General features: G+C 34.5%; 1 protein-coding gene across 5 annotated transcripts in view; it reads right to left on the bottom strand.

Moving 5' to 3' along the window:
- CUL2 (cullin 2) overlaps window positions 1-19,798 on the bottom strand; it is a 105,196-nt gene that overhangs the window by 41,422 nt on the left and 43,976 nt on the right. For all 5 annotated transcript variants that reach the window (XM_032395635.1, XM_032395637.1, XM_032395640.1 and 2 more), the window contains exon 6: window positions 15,723-15,805. In XM_032395635.1, the coding sequence (XP_032251526.1) occupies window positions 15,723-15,805 (83 nt within the window). The remainder of the gene's footprint in view (window positions 1-15,722; window positions 15,806-19,798) is intronic.

The following is a 19,798-nucleotide window of genomic DNA, read 5'->3' as shown; positions in this document are numbered from 1 at the left end:
GGGGAGCAAATTCTGCCCAGTGTCCCAACAGCAGGCAAAGTGGGTTATAGCAGACAGTTGCCCATAGCAACTATGGCTCAGCCACAATAGGAAGGCACATGCAGCTCACACAGGGAACACCAATGGAGCAGCTGGTTCTGGTGACCGGGGGGGATTGTGCTACAGGGCAACACACGACTTCTTCTACACAAGGCTACTACTTTCAAGACCGCAACACAGCTAACCTAACTGATACACAGAAACAGAGAGAGTTAAAATAAAAAGGCAGAGGAATACATCCCAAATGAAAGAACAAGACAAAGTAACAGAAAAAGAGCCAAGTAAAAATGGAGATCAACAATATTTCTCATAAAGAGTTCAAAGTAATGGTCATAAAGATACTCACCAGCCTTGAGAGAAGAGTGCATGAACTTAGTAAAAACTTCAACAAAGAGATACAAAATATTAAAAAAAAGAGTTGAAGAACATAATAACTGAAATGAAAAATATACTAGAGGGAATCAACAGCAGACTTTTAGAAAATGCAGAAGAATGGATCAGTGATCTGGAAGACAAGGTAATGGAAAGCAACCAAGCTGAACAGCAAAAAAAAAAAAAAAAAAAAAAAAGGAAAAAAGAAAAACAAAAAAAGAAAGGATAACTGGGTGGCTCAATCGGTTCAATAGGAAATAACATTTGTATGATAGGAATCCCTGAAAAAAAGGAGAGAGAAGGGGCTAGAAAATTTATTTGAAGAAACAATAGCTGAAAATTTCCCTGATCTGAGAAAGAAAGCAGATATCCAGGTCCAGGAAGCATAGACAACCCTTAACAAGACAAACCTAAGGAGATCCACACCAAGATACATAATTAAAATGGCAAAAGTAATAATAGAGAATTTTAAAAGCAGCAAGAGTAAGGATACCTGGGTGGCTCAGTCGGTTAAGTGTTTGACTTTTGGTTTTGGCTCAGGTCACAATCTCATGGGTCATGAGATCAAGTCCTGGGTCAGGCTCTGCACTCAGCGGAGAGTCTGCTTGAATATTCTCTCCCTCTGCCCTTCCCCCCAACTCACACGCTCTTTCTCTCTCTCTCTCAAATAAATAAATCTTAAAAAAATAAATAAAAGCAGCAAGAGAAAATACTTATATACAAGGGTAATACTTTAAGACTATGAGCTGATATTTTAGCAGAAACTTTGCAAGCCAGAAGAAAGTGGCATGTTATGTTCGAAGTACTGACAGGAAAAAACTACAACCAAAATACCCTGCCTGACAAGGTTATCATTCAGAATTGAAGGAGAGACAGATTCCTAGATAAAAGTTAAAGGAGTTTATCACCACTAACCCAGCCTTACAAGAAATGTTAAAGGGACTTCATTAAGTGGAAAGAAAGGGCATAACTAGAAGAAAATAATAAAAGGTATTTAATTACACAAATGAAAACAAACATATAGTAAATATAGTACATTAATTACTTATAAAACCAGTATGGAGGTTAAAACACAAAAGTAGTAAAATCAATTATATCTACAAAAATCAGTCAAGAGATAAACAAATTAAAAAGATGTAATATATGACATCATATACGTAAAACGTGGAGGGAGGGCGTAGAAATTTAATGCTTTCAGAATGTATTCGAACTTGAACAACCATCAACTTAATATAGCCTGCTATACACATAGGATGTTATATATGAACCCAATGGTAACCACAAATCGAACACCTATACTAGATACACAAAAAATAAAGAGAAAAGAATCTAAGCATAACACTAAAGAAAGCCATCAAACTACAAGGGAAGAGAACAAAGAAGAACAGAGAACTACAAAAACAACCAGAAAACAATGAACAAAATAATATGTAATAAGTACATACTTATCAGTAATTACTTTAAATATTCAAGGACTAAATGCTCTAATCAAAAGACATAGGGTGATGTGGATAAAAAAAGAAGACCCATCTATATGCTGCTTATAAGACACTCACTTCAGACCTAAAGACACATACAGATTAAAAGTGAAGGGATGGAAAAAAATATTCCATGCAAATGGAAATGAAAATAAAAGCTGGAGTAGAAATACATACATCAGACAAAATAGACTTTAAAACAAAGACTGTAGCAAGAGACAAAGATCATTACATGATGATAAAGGGATCAATCCAAAAGGAGAATAGAATAATTATTAAGCATCTATGCACCCAACATAGGAGCACCTAAATATATAAAGCAAAAATTAACAGACATAAGGCGCCTGGGTGGCTCAGATGGTTAGGCGTCTGCCTTCGGCTCGGGTCATGATCCCAGGGTCCTGGGATCGAGTCTCGCATTGGGCTCCCTGCTCCTTGGGAGCCTGCTTCTCCCTCTGCCTCTGTCTCTGTCTCTGTCTCTCATGAATGAATAAATAAAATCTTTAAAAAAAAAATTAACAGACATAAAGGGAGATAGTGACAGTAGTACATTAATAGTAAGGAATTTTAACACCCCCACTTATATCAGTGAATAGAGAGATCATCCAAACAGAAAATCAACAAGGAAACAATGGCTTTGAAAAACACATTAGACCAGATGGACCTAATGATATATATAGAACATTCCATCCACAAACAGCAGAATAAACATTCTTTTCACGTGCACATGGAACATTTTCTCAGACAGATCACATTAGGCTACAAAACAAGTCTCAATAAATTTAAGAAGACTGAAGTCATATCAAGCATCTTTTCTAATCTCACAGTAAGAAACTAGAAATCAATTACAGGGAAAAAAAATTGGAAAAAAACACAAACACATGGAGGCTAAAAAAACATGCTACTAAACAACCAATGGGTGAACAAAGAAATCAAAGAGGAACTCAAAAAATAAATGGAGACAAATGAAAATGAAAATATAATAGTCCCAAATCTTTGGGACACAGAAAAGCAGTTCAAAGAGAGAAGTACACGTTGATACAGACCTACCTCAAGAAACAAGAATATCGCAAATAATCAAACCTTACAAAAAAACAAAACCTTACACCAAAAGGAACAAAAAAATATGAACAAACAAAGCCTAATGTTAGTAGAAGGAAGAAAATAATAAAGATTACAGCACAAACAAATGAATTAGAGACTAAAAAAAAAAAGAAAGAAAGAAAACACCAATGAAACCAAGAGCTGGTTCTTTGAAAGATAAAACTGATAAGCATTTAGATAGACTCATCCAAAACAAAAAACAAAAAAAAGGACTCAAATAAATAAAATCAGAAATGAAGGAGAAATAACAACCCACATCACAGAAATACAAAGAATAAGAAACTACTACTAATAATTACATGCCAACAAATTGGACAACCTAGAAGAAATGGATAAACTTCCAGAAACATATAATCTTCTAAAATTGAATCAGGAAGAAATAGAAACTTTGAACAGACCAATTACTAGTAATGAAAATGAACTGGTAATCAAAAAAATCCCAACAATAAAAAAGTCCAGGACCGGATGGCTTCATAGGTGAATTCTATCAAACATTTAAAGAAGACTTAATACTGACCCTTCTCAAACTATTCCAAGAAATTTAGAAGAGGAGGGAAAACTTCCAAATTCATTCTACAAAGCCAGCATTACCCTGATATCAAACCAAGAGAAAGACACACACGCACACAAAAGAAAAAACAAACACAACTACAGGCCAATATCCCTGATGAACACAGATGCAAATTACCTCAACAAAAATATTAGCAAACCACATTCAACAATGCATTAAAAGGATCATTCACCACAATCACCATGATCACCACGATCAAATGGGATTTACTCCAGGGATGCAAGAGTGGTTCAACACTCACAAATCAATGTGATACCTTGCATTAACAAGAACAAGGACAAAAACCATCTGATCATCTCAACAGAGGCAGAAAAAGCATCTGACAAAATACATCCATTCATGATAAAAACTCCCCGACAAAGTTAGAGAAACATATAATAAAGGCCATATATGAAAAACCAACAGCTAACATCATATTCAGTGATGAAAAACTGAAAGCTTTTCCTCTAAGATCAGGAACAAGACAAAAATGTCCACTCTCACAACTTTCATTCAACATAGTACTGGAAGTCCTAGCTGCAGCAATCAAACACAAAAAAGAAAGAAAAGGCATCCAAATTGGTAAGAAAGAAGTAAAAACAACACTATTTGCAGATGACATGATACTAAATACAGAAAACCCTAAAGACTCCACCAAAAAACTATTAGAATAAATGTGAATTCATTACTGAATTGTAAGCTTGCTGGATACAAAATTAATATACAGAAATGCTGTGTTCCTATACACTAATAATAAAGGAGCAGAAAAAGAAATTTTTTTAAAAATCACACTTAAAATTGTACCAAAAAGAATAAAATGCCTAGGAATAAATTAACCAAGAAGGTGAAAGACCTACACTCTGAAAACTATAAAATATTGATGAAAGGAACTGAAAATGCACAAACAATGCTTGTGAATTGGAAAAATCACTATCATTAAAATGTCCATACTACCCAAAGGAATCTACCAATTGAATGTAATCACTACCAAAATACCAATAGCATTTTTCACAGAACTAGAACAAATAATCCCTACAAATAAAATTTGTATGGAATCACAAAAGACCTTGAATAGCCAAAGCAATCTTGAGAAAGAACAAAGCTCAAGGTATCACAATCCCAGATTTCAAGATATCCTACAAAGCTGTAGTAATCAGGGTGCCTGAGTGGCTCAGTCAGTTAACCATCTGACTCTTGATTTCAGGCTCAGATCATGATCTCAGGGTCCTGTGATCGAGCCCCACATCAGGCTCCCCACTCAGCAGGGAGTCTACTTATCTCCTTTTCCCTCTACCCTTTCCCCCACTTGCACTCTCTCTCCCCCTCTGAAATAAATAAATAAATCTTAAAAAAAAAGGGCAGCAGAAATCAAAACAGTATGGTACTGGCACAAAAACAGACACATAGATATATAGAACACAATAGAGAACCCATACTTCTATGGTCAATTAACTAATCTATGTCAAAGGAAGCTAGAATATACAACAGGGAAAAGACAGTCTCTTCAATAAATGGTGTTGGGAAAACTCAACAGCTATATGCAAATTAATGAAATTGGACCAGTTTCTTACACCATACACAAAAATAAACTCAGAATGGATTAAAGATCTAAATGTGAGACCTGAAAGCATAAAATGCTTAAACGAAAACATAGGTAGCCTTAGCCTTAGCAACAGATTTATGGATATGTCCTTAGGAAAGGGAAACAAAAGCAATAATAAACTATTGGGACTACACCAAAATAAAAAGCTTTTGCACAGCAAAGGAGACCATTAATAAAACAAAAAGGCAACCCAGTGAATGGGAGAAAATATTTGCAAATGGCATCTAATAAGGGGTTAATATCCAGAATACATAAAGAACTTACACAATCAACATCAAAAAAAACAATTTAATTAAGAAATGAACCAAGGACCTGAACAGACATTTTTCCAAAGAGATACAAATGGCCAACAGACACATGAAGAGATGCTCAAATCACTAATCATCAGGGAAATGCAAATCAAAACCACAATGAGATCTCACCTCACACTAGTCAGAATGGCTAGTATCAAAAAGACAAGAAATAACAAGTGTTGGTGAGGATGTGGAAGGGAACCCCCATACACTGTTGGTGGGAATGTAAATTGATGCAATCACTGTGGAAAACAGAATGGATGTTCCTCAAAAAAATGAAAAACAGAAATATCCTATAATCTAGTAATTCCACTATTCGGGTACTTATCCAGAGAAAATGAAAACACAAATTCACAAAGATATATGTACCCCTGCAATTACTGCAGCATTATTTACTAGAGCCAAAAGAGGGAAGCAACCAAAGTATCTGATTGAATGAATGGATAAAGATGCAGTATGCATATACAATGGGATATTACTCGGACATTAAAAATGAGATCTTGCCATTTGCAACATGGATGGACCTAGAGGGTATTATGCTAAGTGAAATAAGTCAGACAGAAAAAGACAAATGCTACATGATTTTACTTACACGTATAATCTATAAAACAAAACAAATAACAACAACAAAAAAGCAGGCTCTTAAATACAGAGAACAAACTGGTGGCTGCTGGAGGGGATGTGAGTAGGGCGGGGATAAGCAAAACAGGTGAAGGGATTAAGACGTATAAACTTCCAGTTGTAAAAATAAATAAGTCACGGAAATGAAAAGTACATCATAGGAAATATAGTCAATAATATTAATAATGTATGGTTACAGATGGTGACTACACTTAATCGTGGTGAGCACTGAGTAATGTATAAAACTGTCAAATCACTATGTTGTACACCAGCAACGAATATAACATAGTATGTCAGCTATACTTCAATAATAGAAAATAAAGGCAAAGGTTAATTTGTAAACGTGAAAAAAAATTCTTCTTACAAAGAAACTCTAGACCCAGATGGTTTTGCAGGACGTTTTACTAAATACTCCAAAAAATGATCACCCCATGAACATTAAAGAGGGCATGTGCTGTAATGAGCACTGGGTGTTATGTAAGACTGATGAGTCACTGAACTCTTCCTCTGAAACTAATAATACAATATATGTTAATTAACTCAATTTAAATAAATTTTAATAAATGATCACCCCAGTTTTATACACTCTTTTACTCAAAAGAAAAAGAGGGAATAGCCCCTAATCCATCCTACAAGGATGAGCCTGATACCAAACCAAAGACATTATGAGAAAGAATATTTATAGGCCCATTCCATTCATGGATATAGATTCAAAATTCTAAATAAAGTATTATTTAGCAAATCAAATGCAAAAGTTTATAAAAATTATTATAGACAACAACCAACCTGGGTTTTATTCTAGTTATATGAGGATAGTTTAATATTAAAAAATCCATAAATGTAACCTACCACACTAACAGATTAATAGAAAAAAACCATGATCACTCAATACAAATAGAAATCATTTTATAAAATTCAATACCAAATTCAAATTAATTTCATCATTCTGATAAAGAATATCTAATAAAAAAACTAGAGGAAGCATCATTTTAAAAGAGGAAATGTTACATGTGTAACCTTTAAAATGAGGAAAGAGACAAAAGATGCTCATTATCCATCACTCCTCTTCAACATTGCTGTGGAGGTCCTGGTCATTGAGGTGTGTGTGTGTGCACAGCAAGTGTATGTGCACACACACAAAAAGGAAACATAACTATCATTTACAGATTATGATAGCTTACATAGATAGCACAAAAATAAGCACAAATTTTTAGAAATGACACTTTTTTTTCTTGGAGAAGAAGCTAGAAATGATGGAATTTAACTAAGTGGCTGAATGTAAAATTTATATATTAGGAGTACTGTATTTCAATACATGAGCAGAAAACAAATAGAATGGATAATTATACAAACTTTTTGTACCAGTATCAGAGAATATGAAGTATCTTGAAATAAATCAAACAAAATGAATGAAGAACATTTACAAATAAATTTATAAAAACTTATTAGGAGATAATAGGAAGATGTAATAGGAATAACTTAATAGGAAGGTTTAATAAAGATGTAAATTCTCTCCAAACTAACTTATATATTCAACTCAATTTCAATACTGCAGAAAATTTTTTCTAGGTAACTTATAATCACCTTTAAAAAAAAAGATGATTATGACCTGTATATGAAAGAGTAAAGGGTCAAATAACAGCAAGAACACTTCTGGCTTATGGAGGGCAAATCTGCCTTACCAGATATCAAGACTTATTATGCTATAATAATAAACACAGTGAGGCATGGGCCCAAGGACAGACAAACAAATGGAACAGAAAAGAGCCCTGATAGGGAACCACACCTGTAGGAAACTTTGGAATCTAACAGGGGTATGATGTTAGAATAGTGGTGAAAGTAGGAAGAGTTCAAAAACAAAACAAAACAAAACAAAAAAACCCAGGAGCTATGAATTCAAATTTTTTTTTCCATTTGTCACTTAATTCTTGCCTTTGTTTATGATTATACAACAGAGAGAGGATGCTAAAGTCATGACTGCTTTGCTGCTGAGTTATAATTTCAGAATAAATAAAACTTTTCCAATTTAACAAATATTAAGCACAGAGACTTATTTCAGATTACAATTTGCCAAATGATTCTCTTGGGGATAAAGAAGTCCACCATGTAAATTCTAAGGCAGCAATTCTGATCCTATGAATCCATAAACCTTCTAAAAAGTATGTAAAGTTTTGTGTGCATATGTATATTCAGTATCTTTATGGGGGGAGGCTCCAGAGCTTGCATCATCTTCTTAAAGGAATATAAAGATTCCACACAGAAAAAAAATAAATAAAAACCACTGTACTTAAATAAACAAATATTTACAATGATGGTACAACCATCATCAGTAGTTACTTGGGAAGAGAAGAAAGTTGCAGCTAAAAGGAAGAAAACTGGGATATTCACATTTTATGTGCCAGTTAAACTTAAAAAATATATTTTTTAATTTTGAAATAATTATAGATTCACAGGAAGTTGCAAACATAATATAGAGTGGTCCTGAAAACGGTCATCTGGTTTTCTCTAGTGGTAACATCTTACATAATTATGATACAACATCAATCACAGGAAATCAACATTGATTCAACCTATAGACCTTTAGATTTTTGACCTTATTCAGTTTTTATGCGCAATTATTTGTTTGTATATATGTAATTCTATGCAGTTTTATCACATATCTAGATTCATGTTACTGCCACTATATTCAAGATATACAACTACTTTATCACCATAAAGCAACTAACTCCCTCATACTACCACTTTATAGTCTCACACCAACCACTAATCTGTTCTAATTTTTAAGAAAAATATATTTTAAGTATTCTTAATACTTATGTAAACTCCGTGTGTAGATATATACATAGACACATCCATATAAATGCATGTACACACATATATATATGCACATATACAATCTTAAATGCATGGAAAATTTCTATTAAAAATACTTTAAATCCTTAATAATGGTTTGCTTCAAATAACAGAACTGAAGGCATCAGGGGAGAAGTAAAAGTCTTTTAATTTCTCTTTTTAACTTTCTTTACATTTTTAAGTATGTACAATCAACATATTTTACTTTTATAATTTTTTTGTAGAAAGTTAATGCTTTTAAACATCCCTTGTGTAAGCTTGATTTTCAGTGGCCAGATCTGAGAAACCATAAGTTCACAGTAATGCCCTTTAGAAACTTGTAGAGAATATCTAGGAACCTAGGGATGATTACAGGGAAAGGAAATTGTGAATAAGTTGACAGGAAATCAAACTTGTAATATGCTCTGCTAGATCTGAAAAGATTTTTTCTCTAAGTTTGCTGGAGCTCTTTCCACAAAGAAGTTGTAGGCACACACAATAAAATACTTCTTTGTTAGCAGCAATGGCAATGAGATGCAACTTCAGCAAACTACTGCTAAGAATATGTAATATATGGGTAAGACCACAGACTCAAGGACCAGAATGACCTAACTTCTGATTCTCATTAACCCATATACTAGATATGTGACCTGAGTAAGTTGACTATCCTCTCAAGCCTCATTTTCCCCATTTGTAAAATGAGCCTATGATAATATTCACCATCACATCCCATTATAAGGCTCAGACAAGTTTACCAATGGGGAATACCTACCAAAGCCACTTGTCCTTGTAATGGAAGTTATGATATCTGGCCATATTATCTCAAATGACAATGGATAAATAGATATTAAAGCAAAGCAGTGGAAATACCAAAACTGGAAGTTTGTAGGCATGGAGTCTCTTTCCTTAGCTATTTCAAATTCAATAAGTCATTTCTACTTATTGAAGTTCAATTTACTTACTTATAAATAAAACTTGCCCTGCCTCCTTAAGATCAAATAAAGAACTGTGTGTAAAATTACTAGAATATTCAAAGCATTATAAAACTAAAGTGTATATAAAAGCTAAAGTACTAGAACTAGGAATGAAAGAAATATTCTGTGAATTTAAAAGACAGGCATAATGGATTTAGAGTTTGCAGAAGCCATATTTGAATCCCTGGAATTAAGAAGATAGGGGCTGGACTCAAATTAGCTTTGTTAGAGTACCACCACTGACATCTTATTTGTAAAATGGGAATAGAAGTAGTATCAACATCCCAGAGTTATGAGTATTAAATGGGATAATGCAGGTAAAGCTTTTAGAATACTTCTTGGCACAGAGCTCCCATATTTTATTATTATCATTTTTTCCCCATATTTTATTATTATTGTTGTTGTTGTTATGCCTTAGTTTCCTTAGCTGTAAAATGTGGGATAACACCTACTTAATACAGTACACATGAAAAATGAATGAGATATTAGATTAGTAGGGCATGTCAAATAATACTTTCATGGAAGCTGATTATAACAACAAAATTAAGACAAGTTGGCCTAATATCTGTAACCAAATAACCTCTATGTCTTTTCCAAAATATCCTGTATTGTATTATTTTTTAATTTTTATTATTGTTTTATTACTATTGTACTATTTTTCATATGCAGTTAGATTTTCTTTAATTTCTCATCAAATTCATTTTTAACAAGCTAACAATCACACTTAAGAAGATTTACTAGGTTGGGACAAAACATATTAAAAGGGACATTTAAAAAAACTACATTTAGAAAATTGAAACAGTATTTTCAATAAACTTAATGTAAAATAGCTGAATTCCAAGTCAAGAAACAGTTAATATTTCATAGCAAAATAAATACATTAGAACCTACAAATATTGTTGGGAGTGTTCTTTTAGTTAATTATGGTTTAGTAAAGAAAAGAGAAAGAAAAAAAATTTTCCCACCCTACTCCTTCACTATCCTTTTCTCTCCATCTCCCTATCTTTGGGTAAAAAAAGGGTGAGCGACAGTTTTTTAAAACCAAGTTACTAATTGCTACCATCTACTTTCTACTATTTAGCATTAACATTAAATTCTAAAATATTCCCTTATCCTCTTTGGTGGCTTGTTTTTTGTTTCTGTTTATTTGTTTGTTTTTTTTTTAATGTCCTATGAGGACCCCATAGAAAGAACAATGCTTTCCTCTTCTCTCCCCTCACATAAAAAAACTCATATTTGGGTATTCTTAAAGAAAGCATTTTCAGATGGAGTGGCCATCATCACACTGCAACTCGCTGGTCTAGATAATTCCTACAACATCAGTTCCAGTAAAATGAAATTTATTATACACACAGCTGTATGACTGACTTTTAGTGCTTCTGATTCCCCAAAACTGAAGTCTAGTAAGAATTTTTTAGGCCAGGGGCACCTGAGTGGCTCAGTCGGTTGAGCGTCTGCTTTTGGCTCAGGTCATGATCCCAGGGTCCTGGGATCGAACCCTGCATTAGGCTCCCTGCTCCGCGGGAAGCCTGCTTCTCCCTCTCCCACTCCCCCTGCTTGTGTTCCCTCTCTCGCTGTCTCTCTCTGTCAAACAAATAAATAAATAAAATCTTAAAAAAAAAAAAAAAAGAATTTTTTAGGCCAGAGCTGACCTAAGGATCTTCTATTCTGGACTCCACAGGAAAACTTACTCTCTTAAATTCTATTCACACAGCAGTTAGGTAAAGAGTCCACCATGCTGGCCCATGAGTAGAGTGGAAAGCCATTTTCCCACAAACTAACCTCACATATAGACAAGTTACGAATTTAACACTGGGGCTAAGAGGTAAACAACTACCTAGAAAAATCTGTGTTCTCAAATAGGTATGTTATCCTTTCAAGATTTAAACTGAGAGAATATTCAGTTCAATATTCAATATTCAGTTCAATTCAGCTATGCCCTGGAAGATCCAAAAGGTATCAGGTTTGCAACAACAAATGACAGGTCAATTCATGGAAATCAATGAGAACGAAAACACATCAGTCCAAAACCTATGGGATACTGCAAAGGCAGTCCTAAAGGGGAAATACATAGCCACCCAAGCCTCACTCAAAAAAACCCAGAAAAACCCCAAATTCACCAACTAACTTTACACCTTAAAGAACTAGAGAAAAAGCAACAAACGATGCCTAAGCCACACATTAGAAGAGAAATAATTAAGATTAGGGCAGAGATCAATGAATTAGAAACCAGAAACACAGTAAATCAGATCAATGAAACTTAGAAGCTAGTTCTTTGAAAGAATTGATAAGATCAATAAACCACTGGCCAGACTTATCCAAAAGAAAAGAGAAAGGACCCAAATTAATAAAATTATGAATGAAAGGGGAGAGATCACGACTAACACCAAGGAAACAGAAACAATTATTAGAAATTATTATCAACAACTATATGCTAAAAAATTGAGCAACCTGGATAAAATGGATGCCTTCCTGGAAACCTATAAACTCCCAAGACTGAAACAGGAAGAAACTGACAACCTGAATAGGCCAATAACCAGTAACGAAATTGAAGCAGTGATCAAAAACCTCCCAAAAAACAAGAGTCTAGGGCCTGATGGATTCCCGGGGGAATTCTACCAAACATTCAAAGAAGAAATAATACCTATTCTCCTGAAGCTGTTTCAAAAAACAGAAACAGAAGGAAAGCTTCCAGATTCATTCTATGAGGCCAGCATTACCTTAACCCCCAAACCAGGCAAAGACCCCATCAAAAAGGAGAATTTCAGACCAATATCCCTGATGAATATGGATTCCAAAATCCTCAACAAAATCCTAGCTAATAGGATCCAACAATACATTAAAAGGATCATCCACCACGACCAAGTGGGATTTATCCCCGGGATGCAAGGGTGGTTCAACATTTGCAAATCAATCAATGTGACAGAACACATTAATAAGAAGAGAGAGAAGAACCATATGGTCCTCTCAATTGATGCAGAAAAAATATCTGACAAAATACAGCATCCTTTCCTGATTAAAACTCTTCAGAGTATAGGGATAGAGGGAACATTCCTCAAGTTCATAAAATCCATCTATGAAAAACCCACAACGAATATCATCCTCAATGGGGAAAAGGTGAGTGCCTTTCCCTTAAGATCAGGAACACAACAAGGATGCCCACTCTCGCCACTACTGTTCAACGTAGTACTAGAAATCCTATCAACAGCAATCAGACAACAAAAAGAAATAAAAGGTATTCAAATTGGCAAAGAAGTCAAACTCTCTCTCTTCACAGTTGACATGATACTTTATGTGGAAAATCCAAAAGACTCCACCCCCAAATTACTAGAACTCATACAGCAATTCAGTAATGTGGCAGGATACAAAATCAATGCACAGAAATCAGTTGCTTTCTTACACATTAACAGTGCAACTGTAGAAAGAGAAATTAGAGAAACGATTCCGTTTACAATAGCACCAAAAACCATAAGATACCTCGGAATAAACCTAACCAAAGAGGTAAAGAATCTATACTCTAGGAACTACAGAACACTCATGAAAGAAATTGAAGAAGACACAAAAAGATGGAAAAACATTCCATGCTCATAGATCAGAAGAATAAACATTGTTAAAATGTCTATGCTACCCAGAGCAATCTATACCTTCAATGCCATCCTGATCAAAATTCTAATGACATTTTTCAAAGTGCTGGAACAAACAATCCTAAAATTTGTATGGAATCAGAAAAGACCCCGAATCGCCAAGGAAATGTTGAAAAAGAAAAACAAAGCTGGGGGCATCACGTTGCCCGATTTCAAGCTATATTACAAAGCAGTGATCACCAAGACAACATGGTACTGGCATAAAAACAGACATAGAGACCAATGGAACAGAATAGAGAGCCCAGATATGGACCCTCAACTCTATGGTCAAATAATATTCGACAAAGCAGGAAAAAATATGCAATGGAAAAAAGACCGTCTCTTCAATAAACGGTGCTGGGAAAATTGGACAGCTATACACAGAAGAATGAAACTCAACCATTCTCTAACACCATACACAAAGATAAACTCAAAATGGATGAAAGACCTCAATGTGAGACAGGAATCCATCAAAATCCTAGAGAACATAGGCAATAACCTCTTTGACATTGGCCACAGCAACTTCTTTCAAGATATATCTCCAAAGGCTAGTGAAACAAAAGCAAAAATGAACTTTTGGGACTTCATCAAGATAAAAAGCTTCTGCACAGCAAAGGAAACAGTCAACAAAACAAAGAGGCAACCCAGAGAATGGGAGAAGATATTTGCAAATGACACTACAGACAAAGCGCTGATTTCCAAGATCTATAAAGAACTTCTCAAACTCAACACCCAAAAAACAAATAATCAAGTCCAAAAATGGGCAGAAGACATGAACAGATACTTCTCCAAAGAAGACATACAAATGGCTAACAGACACGTGCAAAAATGTTCATCATCATTAGCCATCAGGGAAATTCAAATCAAAACCACTTTGAGATACCACCTTACACCAGATAGAATGGCAAAAATTGACAAGGCAAGAAACAACAAATGTTGGAGAGGTTGTGGAGAAAGGGGAACCCTCCTACACTGTTGGTGGGAATGCAAGTTGGTACAACCACTTTGGAAAACAGTGTGGAGGTGCCTCAAAAAATTAAAAATAGAGCTACCCTATGACCCAGCAATTGCACTCCTGGGTATTTACCCCAAAGACACAGATGTAGTGAAAAGAAGGGCCCTATGCACCCCAATGTTCATAGCAGCAATGTCTGCAATAACCAAACTGTGGAAAGGGCCGAGATGCCCTTCAACAGATGAATGGATAAAGAAGATGTGGTCCATATATACAATGGAATATTACTCAGCCATCAGAAAGTGTGAATACCCAACTTTACATCAACATGGATGGGACTGGAAGAGATTATGGTAAGTGAAATAAGTCAAGCAAAGAAAGTCAATTATCATATGATTTCACTTATTTGTGGAACATTAAGGAATAACATGGAGGACATTAGGAGAAGGAAGGGAAAAATGAAGGGGGGGAAATTGGAGGGAGAGATGAACCATGAGAGACTATGGACTCTGAGAAACAAACTGAGGGTGTTAGAGGGGAAGGGGGTGGGGGGATGGGCTAGCCCAGTAATGGGTATTAAGGAGGGCATGTACTGCATGGAGCACTGGGTGTTATACGAAAACAATGAAGTGTGGATCACTACATCAAAAACTAATGATGTATTGTATGGTGACTAACATAACATAATAAAATAAAATTAAAAAAAAAAAAAAGAATTTTTTAGGCCAGAGCTGACCCAAGGATCTTCTATTCTGGACTCCACAGGAAAACTTACTCTCTTAAATTCTATTCACACAGCAATTAGGTAAACTCATGCTGGCCCATGAGTAGAGTGGGCAGCCATTTTCCTACAAACTAAGCTCACATATAGACAAGTTACGAATTTAACACTGGAGCTATGAGGTAACCAACTACCTAGAAAAATTTGTATTCTTGAATAGGTATGTTACCCTTTCAAGATTTAAACTGAGAGAATATGTTCAAACAATTCAGCTATGCCCTGGAAGATCCAAGAGGTATCAGGCTTGCAACAACAAATGACAGGTCACTTCCTTCAGGGACTTACTTATTTACTAAGCATATTGGGCTAAAGACCAAAGACCTATCAAAAAAAGATTATAAAACCATTTTAGAATATTGGCATTAAGATGGAAAATGAGGCTTGTTTAAGTAAACCAAGGCCTATGTCTAGTTAACAGCCATGCAACTGTACACTATTTGAAACCATTTCAAACAGCAAATTAGAATTGACTCAAGAAGACAAATATCAGTACTCACTTTTTTATTTCTCGGAGCAACATTCGGATAAGGATGGTCTGAAGTGGTTCAACCATCAATTTCCTCCACATATCCAATGCTAGCTGCCAGGAAAAATAAAAATTATCAAGGATGAATTACCTAGTATTTGTTTTTAACATTTATTAAAATGTTAAAAGACTTCTTAAAGTAAAAATACACATCAAGTATTTACAACTAATACTTCAAAAGTCAAATGAAAATTGAATATACATAAAAAAATGAATTTCTAATTTAAATTGAAAATGAGTATCAGACTTGTATAAAGAACAGAATTAAGGCTTCAATTAATTGAAATTGAATTGAATTCAACTGAATTAATTGAAAATCTTAAAGAAATAATTGATTTGATTTTTATAAACTATAATTTACTGGTTGTTAAATGCCTGGTATTACGGAAAGGCTGTATAAATGTCAAGACTAAGAGAAACAAAGGAATTATGTTAAAGTGATTTGGCTGTTGGCTGATTTTTAAAATTATAAAACCTCTCATACAAACATAAAGGGTAAGTCAATTAAAAGAATAATAAAATAGAATATCCCTGTATTCACCACCCAGTTTAAGAAACTCAACTTCCCTATTAGTGTTGCTCCAAACGTCCTCCTACTTTCCCCTCAGAGGTTACCACAACCCTGAATTTTGTGTTAAATCATTCCCTTGCCTATAGTTCTATCAAATGTGTACATATCCCCATATTTTTTTTAAATTTTAAGTCCAGTATAGTTAACATACAGTGTTATATTAGTTTCAGGTGTACAATATAGTGATTCAGCAGTTCTATGTATTACTCAGTGCTCATCAAGATAAATGTACTCTTTTTTTAAAAATTTTTTTTATTGTTATGTTAATCCCCATACATTACATCATCAGTTTTAGATATAGTGTTCCATGATTCATTGTTTGTGCATAACACCCAGTGCTCCATGCAGAACGTGCCCTCCTCAATACCCATCTCCAGGCTAACCCATCCTCCCACCCCCCTCCCCTCTAGAACCCTCAGTTTGTTTTTCAGAGTCCATTGTCTCTCATGGTTCTTAAGATAAATGTACTCTTAATCCCCTTCATCTACTTCACCCATTCCCCTCACCCACCTCCCCTCTGGTAACCATCAGTTTGTTCTCTATAGTTAAGTCTGTTTATTTTGTTTATGTTTCTTCTCTGACTTATTTCACTTGGCATTATACTCTCTAGATCTATCCATGTTGTTGCAAATAACAAGATTTCATTCTTTTTTATGGCTGAGTAATATTCCTTTGTATATATAGACCACATCTTCTTTATCCATATATCTATCAATGGACACTGGGGCTACTTCCATAATTTGGCTACTGTAAATAATGGCGCAATATACACAGGGGTGCATATGTCTTTTTAAATTTGTGTTTTCATTTTCCTTGGGTAAATACCCAGTAGTGGAATTACTAATTATAGGATATTTCTGTTTTTCATTTTTTGAGGAACCCGTTCTGTTTTCCACAGTGATTGCATCAATTTACATTCCCACCAACAGTGCATGGGGGTTCCCTTCCACATCCTCACCAACACTTGCTAGTTCTTGTCTTTCTGATACTAGCCATTCTGACTAGTGTGAGGTGAGATCTCATTGTGGTTTTGATTTGCATTTCCCTGACGATTAGTGATTTGAGCATCTCTTCATGTGTCTGTCGGCCATTTGTATCTCTTCTTTGGAAAAATATCTCTTCAGGTCCTTGCTTCATTTCTTAATTAAATTGTTTAGTTTTTTTGATGTTGATTGTGTAAGTTCTTTATGTATTCTGGATATTAACCCCTTATTAGATGCCATTTGCAAATATTTTCTCCCATTCACTGGGTTGCCTTTTTGTTTTGTTGATGGTCTCCTTTGCTGTGCAAAAGCTTTTTATTTTGGTGTAGTCCCAATAGTTTATTATTGCTTTTGTTTCCCTTGCCTGAGGAAACATATCCATAAATATGTTGCTAAGAATGATGTCCAAGGGAATACTACTTATGTTTTCTTTTAGGCATTAATTAAATTGTTCAGGTCTCATGTTTAGATCTTTAACCCACTTTATTTTTGTGTGTGGTATAAGAAAGGGGTTGTTCCATTCATCTGCATGTAGCTATGCAGTTTTCCCAACACCATTTGTTGAAGAGACTCTTTTCTCCAATGCATATTCTAGCCCCCTTTGTCATAGATTAATTGACCATAGAAGTGTGGGTTTGTATGCATGGGTCTTTTATCCTGTTCCACTGATCTATGTGTCTATTTCTGTGTTAGTACCATTCTGTTTTGATTACTACAGCTATGTAAGATAGTTTGAAATCTGGGATTATGATACCTTCAGTTCTGTTCTTTCTCAAGATTGCTCTGGCTAGGGGCGCCTAGGTGGCTCAGTCATTAAGTGTCCGCCTTCGGCTCAGGTCATGGTCCCAGGGTCCTGGGATCAAGCCCTGCATCGGGATCCCTGCTCGGCTAGAAGCCTGCTTCTCCCTCTCCCACTCCCCCTGCTTGTGTTTCCTCTCTCACTGTGTCTCTCTCTGTCAAATAAATAAATAAAATCTTAAAAAAAAAAAGATTGCTTTGGCTATTTGGGGTCTTTGGTGGTTCTATACAAATTTTAGGATTATTTGTTCTAGTTCTGTGAAAAATGCTATTGGTATTTTGATAGGGATTACACTGAATTTGTAGATTGTTTTGGTAAATTCTTGTGGTTTTAACTGGCATCTTCTTGTGTGAGGCTGGGCATCTTTTTGTATGTTTATTGTACATCTTAAGTTTTTTTCTGTGAAATGCCAATTCATCTCTTTTGCCCACAAGTCCATAGTATTTATCTTGTTCTTAATAAAAACTAGAAGTTTTTTATATATTGTAGAAATTAATCCCTTGACAGTTTTATATATTGCAGTCATAGTTTGTGACTTAACTTTTGAGTTCCTTTATAGTGTTTTTTTAGTAAAAATACATTATACTTTAATATCTCAAAGTTATCAATCTTTTCCTTTATTGTTTGTATTTTTCTTGTCTTTTAAGAACTTCCTTACTCTAATGTCAGGGATATGTGTGCTCTTATATTGCCATCCAAAAGTTTTCAAGTCTTGCCTTTCATATTTAAACTCCAATATATTTTTCCCATAAAGAGTACAAATTATTCCAGTATCAAAAATTGATTGCTCCTCTGTTTCCAATATAATTGCATCTACACAGCCATTATTCTGGTTTTAGCCTCTCTATTCTATTTCCCTGGGGTAACTTTATCCTATTTCAAATAAGTAAAAGCATCCGCCATCCCACAAGGACCATTCTTCAAGTTTTCCCTTATTTTTTGCTTTTTAAATAGCACAAACGGGGAAAAGGTGATAAAGAAAATGAGATGTTATTAGCTATGACAGGAGAACAAACTATGAAGCCTTTTGAAAGCAAACTGGAGGAGCTATCAAAATTCAGGGTGTGCTAGACCCAGAAAATCCACTTTCAGGTACCCACTCTAAGAAAATGTCTGCTTGTGTACAAAGAGATATATACATAAATGTTAACTCCCTAAATGTAAGATCTGTGTCTACTTTGTTCACTACTGTATTCTTAGTATATAGAAAAGTGCCTGGCACACAGAGGGGTTCAAAAAATTTTTAATAAATGAATAAATGAACAATGATATTCACAGCAGAATTGTTCATAACAACAAAGAACTAAAAACTAAGGAGAATAGTTTAATAAATGATTAATAAATTATTCTATATTCCTATTATAGAATACTGAGCTCTCACAAAAATAAACTTATGTGCAAAGAACTAGACACATTAACCAAAAAACAAAACAAAACAAGCAAGAAATACAAGTTGCAAGATATATAGTATGCTATCATTATGGTACATATGATATGATACCATTAATGTTTAAAATACCAAATTAAACCATCATGTGCATAGTATAAGTATTTATATGCAAATGCACAGGTAAAATTCAGGAAAGACATATTGTTTATGGTGACTTCCTCTGGGAGGAAGAGTGAGCTTGATGGTGTTGGTGATAAGGGACAATTATTAAAATATTCACTAATAGTCCTACGAACTAAAGCAA

This window comes from Phoca vitulina, unplaced genomic scaffold (genome assembly GCF_004348235.1).
Source record: "Phoca vitulina isolate PV1807 unplaced genomic scaffold, GSC_HSeal_1.0 scaffold86, whole genome shotgun sequence".
Lineage (NCBI taxonomy): Eukaryota > Metazoa > Chordata > Mammalia > Carnivora > Phocidae > Phoca > Phoca vitulina.
The sequence above is the reverse complement of the archived record's forward strand: the minus strand, read 5'-3'. Positions and strand labels throughout refer to the sequence as shown.